Below are 17,585 nucleotides of genomic sequence, written 5' to 3'. Positions count from 1 at the left end.
CCTAGACTGGTCTGCCAGTTTAATGGTAAAGGAATTAAAGAGTCAGAACAATGTGGGTTTAATGGTTAGTTATCAACATTTCATCAATAGTATTTCAATTATATATATTTCTGATATCATGCAGCCCCAGTACAGATACAATATTATTAATAAACTATTAAAATTATATCTAATTGAAGTTAATAGATGTATATCCGGATTAAATGAGACTGAATTGTTATGTAATACAATCTAATCTCATTCACATTGCATTTTGTGTGCTTTTGGAGAATTTTACTTAAAATTTGCCTTGAAATGACTTGTTGTGAAATCATGTTATATAAAACATAAATTGAACTTTGGTTCTGATAACAGCTAGGCTGATACCAGGCCCACTTGTAGCATGTTCTTGTCCACTGTTAGCAGAAGAAGTGCACTGATAGCAGCTCTCTCTCATGTATTCTACACACAGAGGGCATGGTGTGGTTGTAGGATTTCTGAAGGTCGGCTACAAGAAATTGTTTCTGCTTGTGAGTCTATAACTTTATTCTAATTCTGTTATTCATTTCTAATTCCAAATCGCAGTGCTTCATAACTTTATATGTGTTTAAATTTCATTTCTTCTAGGATCGAAATGGTGTGCACATTGAAGCAGAGCCACTGTGTGTTTTGGATTTCTACGTTTCAGAACTCTTACAGAGACATGGCTATGGGCTAGAGCTATTCAATTTTATGTTGCAGGTAAAGCTTTTGAATGTTTGCAATAAAAGTCTTTTAATGAAACGTTAACAAGAGGTATGATGACACATAAGAAGGAGTAGGGGCACAAATGGGTCTCATGCTGTTTTCTAACAAGCAAATACTTGTTCCAAAGTCATTTCAATTCAGTTCAATTCAGTTTTATTTATATAGTGCCAATTCACAACACATGTTCAGTTGAATCATACTGATTTTATGTCAGGTACATACATTCCAATTAATACTAACTATCAAACAGTGCAGTCAGATTCAGTTTATTATTCAAATTGGTTAAAAAGTTTTTCTATCTAAGGAAACCCAGCAGATTGCATCCAGTCAGAGATTTGTAGCATTCACTCCTCTTGGATGAGTATGTAGAGACAGTGGACAGTCACTGGCATTGACTTTGCAGCAATCCCTCATACTGAGCATGCATGTAGCGACAGTGGAGAGGAAAAACTCCCTTTTAACAGGAAGAAACCTCCAGCAGAACCAGAACCAGGCTCAGTGTGAGCGGCCATCTGCCACAACCGACTGGGGGTTTGAGAGAACAGAGCAGAGACAGAAAAAGAACACAGACGCACTGATCCAGGAGTACTCTCTATGCGAAGGCAAAGTAAATGTTAATGGATGTAGCTCCTTTAATGGTTTCATCTAGAAAGAAAAAACAGATAAACTTTGAGCCAGTTTTTAAGTTTAGAGTTAATGTTAAACACTGAAAGACAGGGCCTAGTGTCTTTTAAAATGCTTAAAATACACATATGCCCCTTTTCCACTGGCTGCATTTAGCCTGACTCCACTTCACTTGGCCCGCTTTGCGAGCATTTCCATTACTGTTTTTTCTGTACCAGTACCCACATTTTCTTGCTCCTGAACAGGTATGATTAGGGCTGAGTAGGGAATACATGTGACGTGAACAGACTACTGTTCACTGATTGGCCATGGGACCAAAGTAATGAGAAGGTTTTCCCGAGTGCAGGGAAAGGTTAAAAAAGCTCAATAGCAAATACAATATTAAGGACCACAATGGCCAGATCAGGTCAATTCGAAATATAATTTTACTATTTACAAATCATAAACCATGCCTGCTGGAAGAAAAAAACAAGGACACATCAGCTTTCTAATTACATGTAGTACTGTGTTTAATAACATCCTAAACCAGCAGATCACACATAAAATCCGTTGTTCAGATGCACAAACATTTTCCCCAAAACAAACAAACAATGGCGCCATGAAACACACCATGAGTGTTTGGTTCAGAAATTTATTGATGCTCCTTAATCGAACCAACCTCTGAAGGAGGAGGGAGCCGGCAGAGAGCAGCTGTCCATAATCAGACTTCCTGCCTTTGGTCAAATGGGAGGAAGACTGCGATGGATCCGTGGAGCACAAATATCCAGACACCTAGTCCAGGCAGCAGCATCTCTCCTCTGTGCTTCTCCTGGCACACCCCTCACATCAGAACCTCTCTGCCTTATTTTATAAGTTCTGGCAGGGTTATTTGACAGATATTATTCCAGATACTATAATTTTTTTAATAATTTGTTTTATTGCTGCATAGTGGTGCAATTGGTTGCACCTTCTTGCAGCAAGAAGGTCCTGGGTTCGATTCCCGGCCGGGGGGTCTTTCTGCATGGAATTTGCATGTTCTCTCCGTGCATGCATGGGTTCTCTTCGGGTAATCCGGCTTCCTCCCACAGTCCAAAAACATGACTGTTAGGTTGATTGGTGTTTCTAAAATTGCCCTTGGGTGTGAATGGGTGTGTGTGGTCGTTTGTCCTGTGTGTCTCTGGGTTGCCCCATCTTGACTGGTGACCTGTCCAGGGTGTATCCCGCCTCTCGCCCGTAGACTGCTGGAGATAGGCACCAGCTCCCCCAAGACCCTGTACAGAAGAAGCGGGTATAGAAAATGGATGGATTGATGGGTTGTTTTTTTCTATCGTTTCACACAGATTAGACTTATATGCACACATATCAGCTGTCATTGAATGTTTTTTAAAATGCAATTCTACCAAATACTAAGGAAAAGTATGTAAATGTCTAAATTTGAAGGAAAGACTTTCTCTCTGATTATTCATTTAGTAACTACAAAAATTTCTGACTGAGCTTTATGTTGTACCAGTTTTCTACTACAACTGTCACTGTCGGTCTCTTTTGTTCCTTTGCTGTAGCATCAGAATGTAGAGCCAGTGCTGATGGCATATGACAGACCCTCCAACAAATTGCTGGCGTTCCTGGCTAAACATTACAGTCTGATGCAGAGCGTTCCTCAGGTAAGACCTGTCAAATCTGTCTGTGAGCAGGCACGTGCAGAGGGGGCTGGAGCACTTGCCCTATTTGCCCCTTGCCTAAAAGTGCCCTTTTGGTCAAAATATTTATTTATTTATTCCCATTAGCCTTCCTCTGACACCTAAACATGTATTAATAATTCTTTTTATGTTATTTTGTAAGAGAGATGACACGACAACGCCCCCGGTCACCTTGTTACTTTTAACTTTTTGCCCGTGACACACTCGCAACAACTGCCCCTCGCACATTGAGACTGAGAAGCAGACTGTGTAGCCCAGTATATGTCGCTTTTGGTCCAAGACAGTTGTTGGTCAATTAATTGGTTAATAAGTGAAATTATAAGAGCAGCATACTTGTCAGACAATGGGAAAACCTTGTATTGTTTCTGCTTCATCACCAATGGCGGAGCAGTCTTAGCAGAGAGCGGCTGAAACACAACACACATGCAAGGGGAGAAAAGAAGAGGGCTCTGCGCTCTATGAGCGGGACGAGACAGGTGAGGAGAAGCTATTATTATGCAACACGTAGGTAATATGTGTCAACAACTCATTTTAATTTTCATCGTCTGCCGTTTCATGTTAAAGTTTGAAGCAACTGTGCTGTTCTGAATGGACTATTTTCACCTCCACTGTAAGTACAGAACATCCAGGCTGCTGTATTTATGATTAGGGCTTTTATTGCAGTACATAAAAAGGTTGCATTGTGCCCCTCTGTTTATATTTGTAACAGTGTAATTGTGTAAAAACTCAATAAGTTCGATGGTCTTGCTCTCTAATCTACATCTTTTATATGCAGGTTTGAAGATCTCAATACTTCCCTATGATGAAAGGAGTCCTGCAAAGTAAAATTCTCATCACAATAAAATATTTAACACACATATGTATGGTGTTGTGTTCTATTTTATAGTTTTCCCTAGATTTGATTCAATTGTGTATCTCCATGCTTACTATTTGAAGAACGTCAAGGTACATTGAACTGTAAAAGCTGGTGAGATTCTTGCTAATATTCCCCCCTAGAATCTGGTTATACAGTATGTGCCCTTTTTTACTTTAAACACCTGCCCTGTTAGTGGTCACTGCACGGCCCTGTCTGGGAGTATTTCTTTTCTGGGTTTTAACATTTCTCAGAAGACCATAGAAGATGAGATATAGGTTACTTTCACAAGACTTTGAGTTGTCGTTCCACATAATGTGGTTATATTTAAGCCCTTCACTCTTTCTTCTTCCATTTTAAAGCTTCTGATTTTGCTTGAAAATAATCATTTTACATAAAAGATAATATTTTGCAAACTCAAGGAAGCAAATGATGAGAAATTTTTAATACTGTGTGACTTTTTGTCATTCTTTAAACTTTCCAAACACAAAAAAACCTTTACATTATTGTTAGCCTCATAGCATAATTGGCTAAGTTGTATTTGCCAAAATTTAACTTAGGCAATTATAAGCCATGAGGCTAAGGATATATAAGAAAAGATAGACTTTATCTTTATTGATCCTGCAGCTGCATGGGAAATGCATTCAATTCAGAGAAGTAGGTAAAGATGGAAAATGCAATAAAGCAATAGGTTATGTATAAAATAACTATCAAAATGAGATCACTAGGCAATAGAAATAAAAAAACATAAGGCTGTAAATAACATTGTTTTTTTCCGTGCAAGGTATGATGTGATATTTGTGTGAAAGAACCACCACAGGTATTACTGTGTTTGTGTAGTTATCTTTTGGCATGACTCCTGGAGCTTTTCTTTAATATTTCCTACTGAAAAAAACACTCACAATGATATTGCAGCTGTGATATAGATATCTATACATAAACCATTTTTTGCTTTACCTAATTTAATTGTGTATACAGCTTTTCAGCTGTTTTATTCTGTCCCAACACTGTAAGCAGGGCTTATGATTAGATACGCTGCATTGGGACTTTCAGACAATGGTACATCTGATTCCGCATGCAGACTAAATTGAAAACTTAATTTTTCTGTTGTGAGGCCATTGAAGAAGTGGACTAGCGAGGCTGTGACAGCTGACCGATTGGATAGACTGTTTTTTTCAGGACTGCTACCAACAGCACACTAATGCTGGGATGTCATACATTGGTTTCTGTAAGGATACCAGTTCGGTTATTATTTTAACAAGACCTGGTTCACAGCCCAACCCAGAAGTGTAAAATTGGAAAAGCCAGAATTGTTTCAAAGTGGAGTCAGACAGATATAAAGAGTCTCACTGCAGATTTAGCAACGGAGTGCGAGAAGCTAAACAAAATTTACAATAAAGTTGTAGTCTAACAACTCTGCTCTTGCCTGGAAAGGCTGTTGACAGAAAACCTCAAGCCTGGAGCTTCCTATTTAGCCAACAATGTAAAGCTGGCTGACAGCCTAAATGCCATCTACTGTCATTTTGATAGCTTCGGTCTCTTATGCCCACCACTCCCACTACAGACCTGTGCCGTCCCACTGCTACCTGCCACCCCTAACTGGAAAAAGTACTGGACTTAGTGACTAAAGACTTCTACCCTTTTCTTGCACCTCCACAATCTGTTTATCTCCTGAAATTCTCGTTGGGTTCATCTTAAAATGCATGAGTTGTTGATATTATCAACAAATAACAGTGGATATGATAGTGGACTTCAGTAAGAATAATTTAAAGCCTCATATGCTCCTATCTTTCTCATTAACTCACCAAGGGAGCCTTTTGAATCCTTTTTTGAATCCTACCATGAACCATCATCATCCTGAGCCTCAGGTGAGAACTTCTTATCAGCTTTCTTGTATTTTCTGTGCCAGTTGAAGAAATTTATCATGCTGAAGGAAATCATTGTGCACTTCCATTGAGTTCATCCTCTTATCATGCTGTCTTGTACCTTGCTGCCATGTTGATCTACAGTGTAGGAGTTCAGCTGCAATTTGCTCTACCTACATGATCTGTCTGTCTCTAGGAATTTGTTGCAATCAGGAAATATTGTGGTCTTTCCATCCTAGCTGCACTGTTTAAAGCATCTTAAAACCCAGCCCAAGAGAAAACCACATATACTCTAAAGTTTTACACTGAACCATAAGCCAGTAACACATTTTTAAAAAGGAATAACCAGTATTCTTTTGGTAAATTTACATTACAGAAAAGAAAAACAAGATATTGTAAATTTTATAAACCGATAATTTATCAAAAAGGGTCAGAATTTGACATCCACAACATGAAAGCATGGATCCATCCTGCCTTGTATCAACGGTTCTGGCTGGTGGTGTTGGTGTAATGGTGTGGGGGATATTTTCTTGGCCACAGCCTACCTGAGTATTGTTGCTGACCATGTCCATCCCGCTTTATCACCACAGTGTACGCGTCTTCTGATGGTCACTTCCAGCAAGATAACGCACCATGTCATAAAGCAAGAATCATCTCAGACCGGTTTCTTGAACATGACAATGAGTTCACTGGACTCAAATGGCCTCCACTGTCACCAGATCTCAATCCAATAGAGCACCTTTAGGATGTGGTGGAACAGGAGATTCGCATCATGGATGTGCAGCCGACAAATCTGCAGCATTTGTGTGATGCTATCATGTCAATATGGACCAAACTCTCTGAGGAATGTTTCCAGTACCTTGTTGAATTTATGCCACAAAGGATTAAGGGAGTTCTAAAGGCAAAAGGGGGTCCAACCTGGTACTAGCAAGGTGTACTTAATATTTTCTTACTAAACTCATCTATGCATGACCACGGGTTTGATAAACACAACTAATTAACATATTCGTCTTATCTATTACACTCCATTTTGCCCCACACGCTTTCTAACATTAACACAGTCGAGAAATATATGCTTTTTTTAGTGGGCAATATTCATAGAATTATAGTAACAACTTCTTCAAGTCAATTTAAGGGGCAGAAATCAAAATATATTTCATAAGTAGTTAAGTGCAGTAAACAAACCAGGCAATAGAGTTCACATATTTTCCTACTAAATTAAATCACAAAGTGCAGAACAAGGTAATAAACCTGTAATCAGAAATAATGCGCAGTATTTCACCTAACACAGTACAAAATCTGCCCAAAGTCAATATTATGATTGTGACTGCACACTATCAGTTAGTGCTCTGCAGTTGGGCTTTTAGACACACCCAGTTTCATACAGTCAGAAAAGTGTTTGTCATTAAGCCAATGCTTTGCTTTAGTTATTTTCATCTGTGAGAAGGCCGCCTCACAGAGGTATGTGGAACCAAAAATTGCCTTCACTTTCCAGCACAAGAATACACCGCACAAGTTCCCAATAGTTGCTATCCTTTGCCCTTGACTGCAGTTCACTGTCACTTTAGAGTTAGATTATCTTCATCTCCACTTCATGGGTGTGGTGCTGGTGGTGTAGTGGTTGATCATGCGACCCATATACAGAGGCTTCAGTCCTCGATGCGGCCATCCTGAGTTCGAGTCCTGGCCCCAGTGACATTTGCTGCATGTCTGACCCTCTCTCTCTGCCACCATTTCCTTTCTGCCTGCTTTGAAAAAAATATTATAAAGGTAAAGAAAATGCACCCTGCATCTTGGTGATACTGCTTGGATGTCAATGGGAAAAAACTGATTTGTGATTAATTTGACAGTGTCCTCCATGACAAATATTTTCTGAAACCACCTGTCAAATTCTACTATATCTAGATGAACACAGAACTGCTTAGGATTAGCATTGCTCACATTCTCTGCCAATTAATTAATTATCATTAATAATTATTAATCAAAATCACGCTAAATGTAACTGTATTTTAACATATTAACCAAAAACATCCTTCAGTTCGCTGGTAATGAGCCAAAAAGGGATCCTGCATTAAAACACAAAGGCCGTAAAATGGGTGAGACAATGGTTGGTCTGATCTGTGCCAAGCTCTGATTGTGGATTTACTTCAAATAACTTCAGTAATACAACTTTAACTTGCAACTGATTTAAAATTGGCCCGCCGAAAAGAGCTTAACTTTCCAAACACAGTGAAAGCACTAACATTCTGTAAAATTTTGCACAGAAGTGTTCAGCTTGGGTGGCTGAGCACGTCTTTCAAAGCACATTGAATTAAACACAATGAAAATACCAACACTTCTAAGCAACTTTATCCTGCATAGACTATGATAAAGGTTACAGAAAAAAACTGTTTATTTGAGTGACTTCTCCTCCCAGACAGGTAAGAATGTTGTGCATTCGTGAAACCATTAAGAAATGGTCAGCTTCTCCTCCTTTGGCAAAAAGGGGAAAAATATGGTGAACCGTTGCCAGTCGACTGGAAACAAAAGAAAAGGAGGTAGGCTTGTCCCCTTGGAAAATCCTGAGTTGGATATTGCACATCTGGGTTGAAAACTGCGATGTTTAGGTCTTCGATCGAAATAATCTTCTGGTTTCCCTCTCCCAGAGAGATCTCAAGCTTTGTCATACTCTTCCTCAAAGGGCTTGTGAGAATCTCGAGAAGCGAGTTTATTGATTTGCTGGTGAAATTGCTTCGGTTGTACCTTTGTTGGATTGGCTTTGTGGGAGGAGTTCAACAAAGTGCTGCAGCATTTTACCGCAGCTTAACCAGCCGACCACAGCATCCTCATGTTCAGCGTTTAAACAGTCTCTGCTGATGTATCACAAAGTGATAACTGTGGAAATCTGGAAACCCCAGGTCTTTGCCACTATAATACCAGAATGTGTGTCTTTCATTGCTGGTGCACCCTCAGTGGTACTCGTACTTGTACTCGTCGTCTTCCACTTTATCCCGGACTGGGTCGCGGGGGCAGCAGACTCAGCAGAGACGTCCAGACGTCCCTCTCCCCAGACACCTCCTCCAGCTCCTCCGGATGGAGCCCAAGGCGTTCCCTGGCCAGCCGAGAGACATAGTCCCTCCAGCGTGTCCTGGGCCGTCCCCTGGGCCTCCTCCCGGTGGGACGTGCCTGGAACACCTCCCGTGGAAGGCGTCCAAGAGGCCAGCAGCACCACGTCATCTGCAAAAAGAAGAGATGAAATCCTCTGGTCCCCAAACCAGACCCCCTCTGGCCCTTGGCTGCGCCTGGAAATCCTGTCCATAAAAGTTATGAACAGGACCGGTGACAAAGGGCAGCCCTGCCGGAGTCCAACATGCACCGGGAACAGGTCCGACTTAGTGCCGGCAATGCGAACCAAACTCCTGCTCCTCTTGTACAGAGATCGGATGGCCCCTAGTAAAGGGCCCCCGATTCCATACTCCTGGAGCACCCCCCACAGGGCATCACGAGGGACACAGTCGAATGCTTTCTCCAGGTCCACAAAACACATGTGGACCGGTTGGGCAAACTCCCATGAACCCTCGAGTACCCTGTAGAGGGTATAGAGCTGGTCCAGTGTTCCACAGCCGGGACGAAAACCACACTGCTCGTCCTGAAGCCGGGGTTTGACTATCGGTCGGACTCTCCTCTCCAATACCCTGGCGTAGGCCTTACCAGGGACGCTGAGCAGTGTGATCCCCCTGTAGTTGGAACACACCCTCCGGTCACCCTTCTTACCACCCCAGTCTGCCAATCCAAAGGCACTGTCCCCATTCGCCACGCAATGTTGAAGAGGCGTGTCAACCATGACAGCCCCACAACATCCAAAGACTTGAGGTACTCAGGACGGATCTCATCCAACCCCGAAGCCCTGCCACCGTGGAGCTTTTTAACCACCTCGGTGACTTCAACCTGGGTGATGAAAGAGTCCAACCCCGAGTCCCCAGCCTTTGTTTCCACTAGGGAATGCGTGATGGCAGGATTGAGGAGATCCTCGAAGTACTCCTTCCACTGGCTGATAATGTCCCCAGTCGAGGTCAGCAGCTCCCCACCCCCACTGTAAACAGTGTTGGCGAAGCACTGCTCCCCCTCCTGAGGCGCCGGACGGTTTGCCAGAATTGCTTTGAGGTCAACCGGTAGTCCTTCTCCATGGCTTCACGGAACTCCTCCCAGGTCCGAGTTTTTGCCTCTGCCACCGCCCGGGCCGCAGCACGCTTGGCCCCACAGTACCCGTCAGCCGCCTCAGGAGTCCCACAAGCCAACCACAATCGATAGGACTCCTTCTTCAGCTTGACAGCGTCCCTTACTGCCGGTGTCCACCACCGGGTTCGGGGATTGCTGCCGCGACAGGCACCGCAGACTTTACGGCCGCTGCTACGGGCAGCAGCATCGACAATAGCTGCGGAGAACATGGTCCACTCAAACTCTATGTCTCCAACATTCCTCGGAATCTGGTCAAAGCTCTCCCAGAGGTGAGAGTTGAATACATGCCTGGCCAAGGGGTCCGCCAGACGTTCCCAGCAGACCCTCACTATGCGCTTGGGCCTGCCAAGTCTGTCCGGCTTTCTCCTCCCCCAGCGGATCCAACTCACCACCAGGTGGTGATCAGTGGACAGCTCAGCCCCTCTCTTCATCCGAGTGTCCAAAACATGCGGCCGAAGGTCTGATGATACGACAACAAAGTCGATCATTGACCTCCTGCCTAGGGTATCCTGGTGCCAAGTGCACTGATGGACACTCTTATGTTTGAACATGGTGTTCATTATGGACAATCTAGACTAGCACAAAAGTCCAATAACAAAACACCGCTCGGATTCAGATCGGGGAGGGTATTCCTCCCGATCACGCCTCTCCAGGTGTCACTGTCATTTCCCACGTGGGCGTTGAAGTCCCCCAGCAGAATAATGGAGTCCCCAGGAGGGGCACTATCCAGCACCCCCGACAGGGACGCCAAGAAGGCCGGGTACTCCACACTACCACTCGGCCCGTAGGCTGAAATGATAGTCAGAGATCTCTCCCCAACCTGAAGGTGCAGGGATGCGACCCTCTTCCATTGGGGTATACCCCAACACGAGACGGCTGAGCTGGGAGGCAACAAGCAAACCCACCCCAGCCCGCCGCCTCTCCCCGTGGGCCACTCCAGAGTAGAAGAGAGTCCAGCCCCTCTCGAGGAGATGGGTTCCAGAGCCCACACTGTGCGTGGAGGCGAGCCCGACTATTTCTAGTCGATATCTCTCTACCTCCCGCACCAGCTCAGGCTCCTTGCCCCCCAGCGAGGTGACATTCCACGTCCCTAGAGCCAGCCTAAGCATCCGGGGATAGGGCCGCCGAGGTCTCCACCTTCGTCCGCCGCCCAATCCTCTTTGCACCGGTCCCTCACGGTTCCCCCTGCAGGTGGTGGGTCCACTGGGGGATGGTCTCGCGTCTCTCGTTCGGGCTTGGCCCGGCCGGGTCCCGCGAGGAGCAACCCAGCCACCAGGCGCTCTCCGACGAGTCCCGACCCCAGGCCTGGCTCCAGGGTGGGACCCCGGCTCCGCCGTACCGGGCAACGTCACGTGCCTCGATTTTGTAGTCTTCATGAGGGGTTCTTGAACCGCTCTTTGTCTGACCCGTCACCTAGAGCCTGTTTGCCATGGGAGACGCTACCAGGGGCATTTAAGCCCCAGACAACATAGCTTCTACAATCATTCCAGCACTCAAACCCCTCCACCACATTAAGGTGGCGGTTCAAGGAGGGGACCCTCAGTGGTAATAGCCAAGGACTTCCCCATTCATTAATTTGGGACTACCCTCAGTGGTAATAGCCCCAAATTAATGAATGGGGATGTCCTTGGCCTTCAAATCCCGTTTAATTTGTTGTAGATGTCCTCATCTCTCGTCCTCCCATTTAAGTGCAAAAGTGGGAGAAAATCCCCCTCAGGAATGACTCTTTGAAAACCATTAGCTGTGCAGTGTCCATAATGTCCATGGACTGGTGGCATTGCAAAAAGAAGCATTTACACAAAAATAAATCCCACTGAACTTTTTGAGATACATCCTCTGATAATGACTTGATCCAGTGGTACACTACAGATAGGGTGCTTAATTAACTATCTGTAAATGTATTTTTGTTTTTGTGCTTCACCAGAAGGTGACTCACACGAAACAATGCCTATGTGAAAGTTTTAGTTGTTCACTTTAACTCGTCAACTATGGCAAAGCATAGGGCGCTTTAAGGTGGAATGTCTTCTTTGAATTTTGAGCGGGGTGTAGCATGATGTTGTTCCATCATGCTACACCAGCGCAACTGCTTGGGTACAAAGCAGACAGACTGGGCTGCCATAAAAACTCACGCTCCCATTCTTAATAAAAGTGTTAGGTTTCTGGCTTCTTCTGAACAGCTTCGCCCAACTTTTGCTGCTTTATGGCCGCAGTTTCGACCAGACAACTGTCTCTGTAACTTTGCTTGATGTTTAGCCCAATTAAACATCATGAGACATTCAGTTTATTTGTCAGGAAAAGGTAATTTTTGGTTGTGGTCTTCGGTGCATTACAGACAAACAAACTAGTTTTTCCAGGGACTGCTTTTATTTCCTGTTTGAAGTGTGGAAAAACTTACGGGATCCCTGCTTATTGAATTAGGGTGGTACATTTTCTTGTCTTGCCCCATTGCTCAGCGGTTTAATTCATATAGTGGGCCAACGATGATCACAACAGATTCTGCATTTTATGTCAAAACTTAACAGCACAAAGATTTAGTAGAAACACAAAAACTAGAAGCCAATAAAGATCAAGTAGATAATTATATTTCTGAAACTGAAACACTTTAAGCTCATCTGACTTGTTTGTTTAATCTAGTTTAGGAGATGGATATGCTGAAATTTTCATTAGGTGTCAAGATTATATTTCTCCTTGCATGGTCAATTTGTCGCTGATTCTCAAAAATAAAACTGTGTTGTATAAGAGCTGCAGGAAGCCCTATTATTGTTTCCCTGGATATAACTGAGTAAATATTGTCATTGTTTTGATGTGATTTCTTTTTTTTATCACTGTGTACAGGTCAATAACTTTGTTGCGTTTGAGGGCTTCTTCCACAAAAGAGCAGGTAATTTCTTCTTTTTGTTTTGTCCATTCAAGTATTTATTTAATAACAACATATAGAAAACAAATGTCATCTTACAACAAGGTATAACATCTCTTGTATAATTAATTTTCCAAATACTCATATAATCTAGACAAAAACGTCCTTCATGTACTTATCCCATATCTGGTTCTCTCTCTCGCTCTCTCTCTCTCTCTCTCTCTCTCTCTATATATATATATATATATATATATATCTTTTCTTTTTTTTACTAAACAAAGATATTGCGTGATTACAATTGAATAGTCTGTATCAACATTGTAGAGTAGCATTGATAATGAACAATGGGTGTCATATTTACATTAATTAGTTTCAATTCTATTGTTCATGAAAGACCTCCAAGGAGTCCAACAATCTTCAAGTCTGTCCTGCTCCATTCTCATTGCGACAGTCAATTGCTTGATTTTATCCCAGTAAGTGAGTAATTTAGGACAACTCCAGAAAACATGAAAATGATGAGCTTGTTTTGATCCACATGACCTCCAGCATGATTTATCGGCATTCATGGCCCTCTGAGCTGGAGTTTTGAAGAAGCGTGTGATACTCTTGCAGGCGGATTCTCTATATAACAGTGAATATGTACAATTCCAACAGTTATTTATAACATTCAGCCAATCATTAATATGGATGATGAAATTACTTTCCTTCCCCATTTCTCTTTAATATACATTGTATCTTCTCCTTTCAGGTTTTCTAATCCATTATGTATGCTTGTTGTCAATTTCTTCCCAGGAACTGACTTGTAGGATTTTAAATATACATATTATAAATATATATTTAAAATATATAGAAACGGCCTGGCTGGTTCAACTTTACATGTTGTTTCTAAGTAGTGTTTGATTTGTAAGAAACAAAAAAAGTCTCTGCGTTATTTCTTGAAGGTTCATCAGGCAGCCATTATGGTAAAGGTCATTGTATTTTATCAAGCCATTCCCTGACCATTTCTTAAATGTCCTGTCAGTTTTATCTTGATCATAGGCTATCCATCTAATCGGTAGACAAGATTCCTTGTTTCCTTTTACTAGTCTTGACCAGGTCCTGAGTGCCGTTTCTGAGCATGGGTCAAGTTCCTTCAAGTTATTAATTACATCTATTTTACCAATTACCACTTGCAGTGGGAAACCCTTACTCTTACATTCTGTTTCTTTCCATTTTGCATTATACAATGGATTGCATATTTCAGCTAATGGGCTTATTTGTGCTGCTTTAAAATAGTTGTTCATATTCGAGAGTGTGAGGCCTCCTTTGTTTTTGGCCAGCTGTAAAGTTCTATATCTGATCCTAGGCCGTTTTCCATCCCAAATAAATCTAGAATTTATCGATTTCAAGGAACATAGCTTTGGCTGGTTCTGCTGGTATTGTCTGAAAAAGATACAGTAATTTTGGTAACTCTATCATTTTATGGCTTCTACTCTTTGCATAAGTCCCAGATATGGAATAAGACTCCATCTGGATTAGTTGATTCTTATTTTGGTTAATAGCGAGTCATAGTTTTCAAAGATGATGTTTTTTATTTCTTTAGGAATGGTTACACCTAGATATCTAATCGATTTCATGTCCCAATTTATTTTAAACTTATCTTTGACAGTATTATTAGGCGAGCAATTGAATGTTAGGACCTTAGATTTATGAGTTTAATTTGTAACCTGAGAATTTCCCATAATCCAAGAATATTTTGTGTAGTTCTGGTAAAGATTCTCGAGGTGTAGCTAAGTGAATTAATATGTCGTCTGCAAACAATGCTATTTTTTGTTCTTTGTGATTTACTTCAATCCACTGTGCTAGGGGCGTATTCATTGAGCTAAGGGCTCAATGAATACGGCAAATAACAATGGGGACATAGTACATCCCTGCCTGCATCCTTGTTCAATTAATCCTCCTGTCAATTCACGATTAATCCTAATTTTTCCTGTGGGTTTGTTGTATAGTTTCTTGATTATCTTTACAAATTTATCTGAAAAGCTGAATTGGGATAGGACTTTAAATAGGAATGACCAGTCGACTGTATCAAATGCTTTTTGCACGTCTAATCCCAATATGACTGCTTGTATATTTTTTCTCGTGATTTCATTTATCACATGTAGTGTTCGTCTGATATTGCCCCTGCTTCCTCTCTCCAAGATAAATCCTGTTTGGTCTAGGTTTATTATATCCAGAAGGATACATTCCAATCTTTTAGCTATTATGGAGGTAAATATTTTGTAGTCCTGATTAAGTAAACTGATTGGGCGATAATTTGAACAGTCCAGTTTGTCTTTACCCTCTTTTGGGATAATAGTGATTATTGTGTCCTTCCAGGAGGGTGGGATCTGCCCTCCATTTATAACCCAGTTAAATGTTCTTAAAATAATGGGGGAGAGCTCTTTCAGGAGCAGATGGATTCAATACCATTCGGCATTGAATCCATCTGCTCCTGGTGATTTTTTAAATTTTAACTTGTTTATAGTGCTTTCTAATTGGGCTGATATATTTTTGGTCAGAGCTTCATTTTGTTCAGGTGATATGGTAGGCAACAACACTTTATTTAATAGTAAGTGGGCTTCGTCTAATTTTATAAATCATTCTTTTCTCTTGTTGTTTTTTTAGTCTGTAGGCTAAATGTTTTATAGATTTAGGACTAAATTCATAGTAACTGTTTTAGGAATAACAATTTCTTTTGTATATTAGATTGTAATTCTTGGTTTAGTTCATCTCTGATTTGTTTTATTTTCTGTAAAGTTTCTGAGTCAACTTTATTCTTATTTCGCCCCCCAACTCAGTAGTTTAATCTAACCTCCCCAACAAACCCTATACCATTCCAAACCCTTTCTGAAGTGCCTTGAGACGACGTGTTGTGAATTGGCGCTATATACAGGTCCTTCTCAAAATATTAGCATATTGTGATAAAGTTCATTATTTTCCATAATGTAATGATGAAAATTTAACATTCATATATTTTAGATTCATTGCACACTAACTGAAATATTTCAGGTCTTTTATTGTCTTAATACGGATGATTTTGGCATACAGCTCATGAAAACCCAAAATTCCTATTTCACAAAATTAGCATATTTCATCCGACCAATAAAAGAAAAGTGTTTTTAATACAAAAAACGTCAACCTTCAAATAATCATGTACAGTTATGCACTCAATACTTGGTCGGGAATCCTTTTGCAGAAATTACTGCTTCAATGCGGCGTAGAATGGAGGCAATCAGCCTGTGGCACTGCTGAGGTCTTATGGATGCCCAGGATGCTTCGATAGCGGCCTTTAGCTCATCCAGAGTGTTGGGTCTTGAGTCTCTCAACGTTCTCTTCACAATATCCCACAGATTATCTATGGGGTTCAGGTCAGGAGAGTTGGCAGGCCAATTGAGCACAGTGATACCATGGTCAGTAAACCATTTACCAGTGGTTTTGGCACTGTGAGCAGGTGCCAGATCGTGCTGAAAAATAAAATCTTCATCTCTATAAAGCTTTTCAGCAGAGCATGAAGTGCTCCAAAATCTCCTGATAGCTAGCTGCATTGACCCTGCCCTTGATAAAACACAGTGGACCAACACCAGCAGCTTACACGGCACCCCGGACCATCACTGACTGTGGGTACTTGACACTGGACTTCTGGCATTTTGGCATTTCCTTCTCCCCAGTCTTCCTCCAGACTCTGGCACCTTGATTTCTGAATGACATGCAGAATTTGCTTTCTTCCGAAAAAAGTACTTTGGACCACTGAGCAACAGTCCAGTGCTGCTTCTCTGTAGCCCAGGTCAGGCGCTTCTGCCGCTGTTTCTGGTTCAAAAGTGGCTCGACCTGGGGCCCATTTCCTGCACACGCCTGTGCACGGTGGCTCTGGATGTTTCTACTCCAGACTCAGTCCACTGCTTCCGCAGGTCCCCCAAGGTCTGGAATCGGCCCTTCTCCACAATCTTCCTCAGGGTCCATTCACCTCTTCTCGTTGTGCAGTGTTTTCTGCCACACTTTTTCCTTCCCACAGACTTCCCACTGAGGTGCCTTGATACAGCACTCTGGGAACAGCCTATTCGTTCAGAAATTTCTTTCTGTGTCTTACCCTCTTGCTTGAGGGTGTCAATAGTGGCCTTCTGGACAGCAGTCAGGTCGGCAGTCTTCCCATGATTGGGGTTTTGAGTGATGAACCAGGCTGGGAGTTTTAAAGGCCTCAGGAATCTTTTGCAGGTGTTTAGAGTTAACTCGTTGATTCAGATGATTAGGTTCATAGCTCGTTTAGAGACCCTTTTAATGATATGCTAATTTTGTGAGATAGGAATTTTGGGTTTTCATGAGCTGTATGCTAAAATCATCTGTATTAAGACAATAAAAGACCTGAAATATTTCAGTTAGTGTGCAATGAATCTAAAATATATGAATGTTAAATTTTCATCATGACATTATGGAAAATAATGAGCTTTATCACAATATGCTAATATTTTGAGAAGGACCTGTAGATAAAACTGAATTGAATTGAATTGAAAAGTGCCTTCAACAGAAATCAGGGGCATCTTCTAAAATCTCTGTACAGAAGAACCATTAAGTCACAGGCCTAGATAGCCTGGGCTTGAAGAGGAACCACCTAAATGGATGGTGGGAGTGGAAATTTGTTTTTAATATATCATAAACAACATGGACTTGTCAACAGAAGCCACACAAGTCCTGGCTGCACAAGACCTATGAGGGTGGGCTGTGGTATAGACACCAACATATTCACAGCT

The 17,585-nt window shown here is 42.0% G+C and overlaps 1 protein-coding gene across 2 annotated transcripts in view; it reads left to right on the top strand.

Moving 5' to 3' along the window:
- The window catches only part of atat1 (alpha tubulin acetyltransferase 1), an 85,738-nt gene that overhangs the window by 28,303 nt on the left and 39,850 nt on the right, over positions 1–17,585 (top strand). For both annotated transcript variants that reach the window (XM_047383999.1, XM_047383998.1), the window contains 4 exons: positions 452–509; positions 607–720; positions 2,889–2,990; positions 12,798–12,843. In XM_047383999.1, coding sequence (XP_047239955.1) covers positions 452–509; positions 607–720; positions 2,889–2,990; positions 12,798–12,843 — 320 coding nt within the window. The remainder of the gene's footprint in view (positions 1–451; positions 510–606; positions 721–2,888; positions 2,991–12,797; positions 12,844–17,585) is intronic.

This window comes from Girardinichthys multiradiatus, chromosome 13 (assembly GCF_021462225.1).
Source record: "Girardinichthys multiradiatus isolate DD_20200921_A chromosome 13, DD_fGirMul_XY1, whole genome shotgun sequence".
NCBI lineage: Eukaryota > Metazoa > Chordata > Actinopteri > Cyprinodontiformes > Goodeidae > Girardinichthys > Girardinichthys multiradiatus.
Note: the sequence above shows the minus strand (reverse complement) of the source record. Positions and strands in the feature narration are given on the sequence as shown.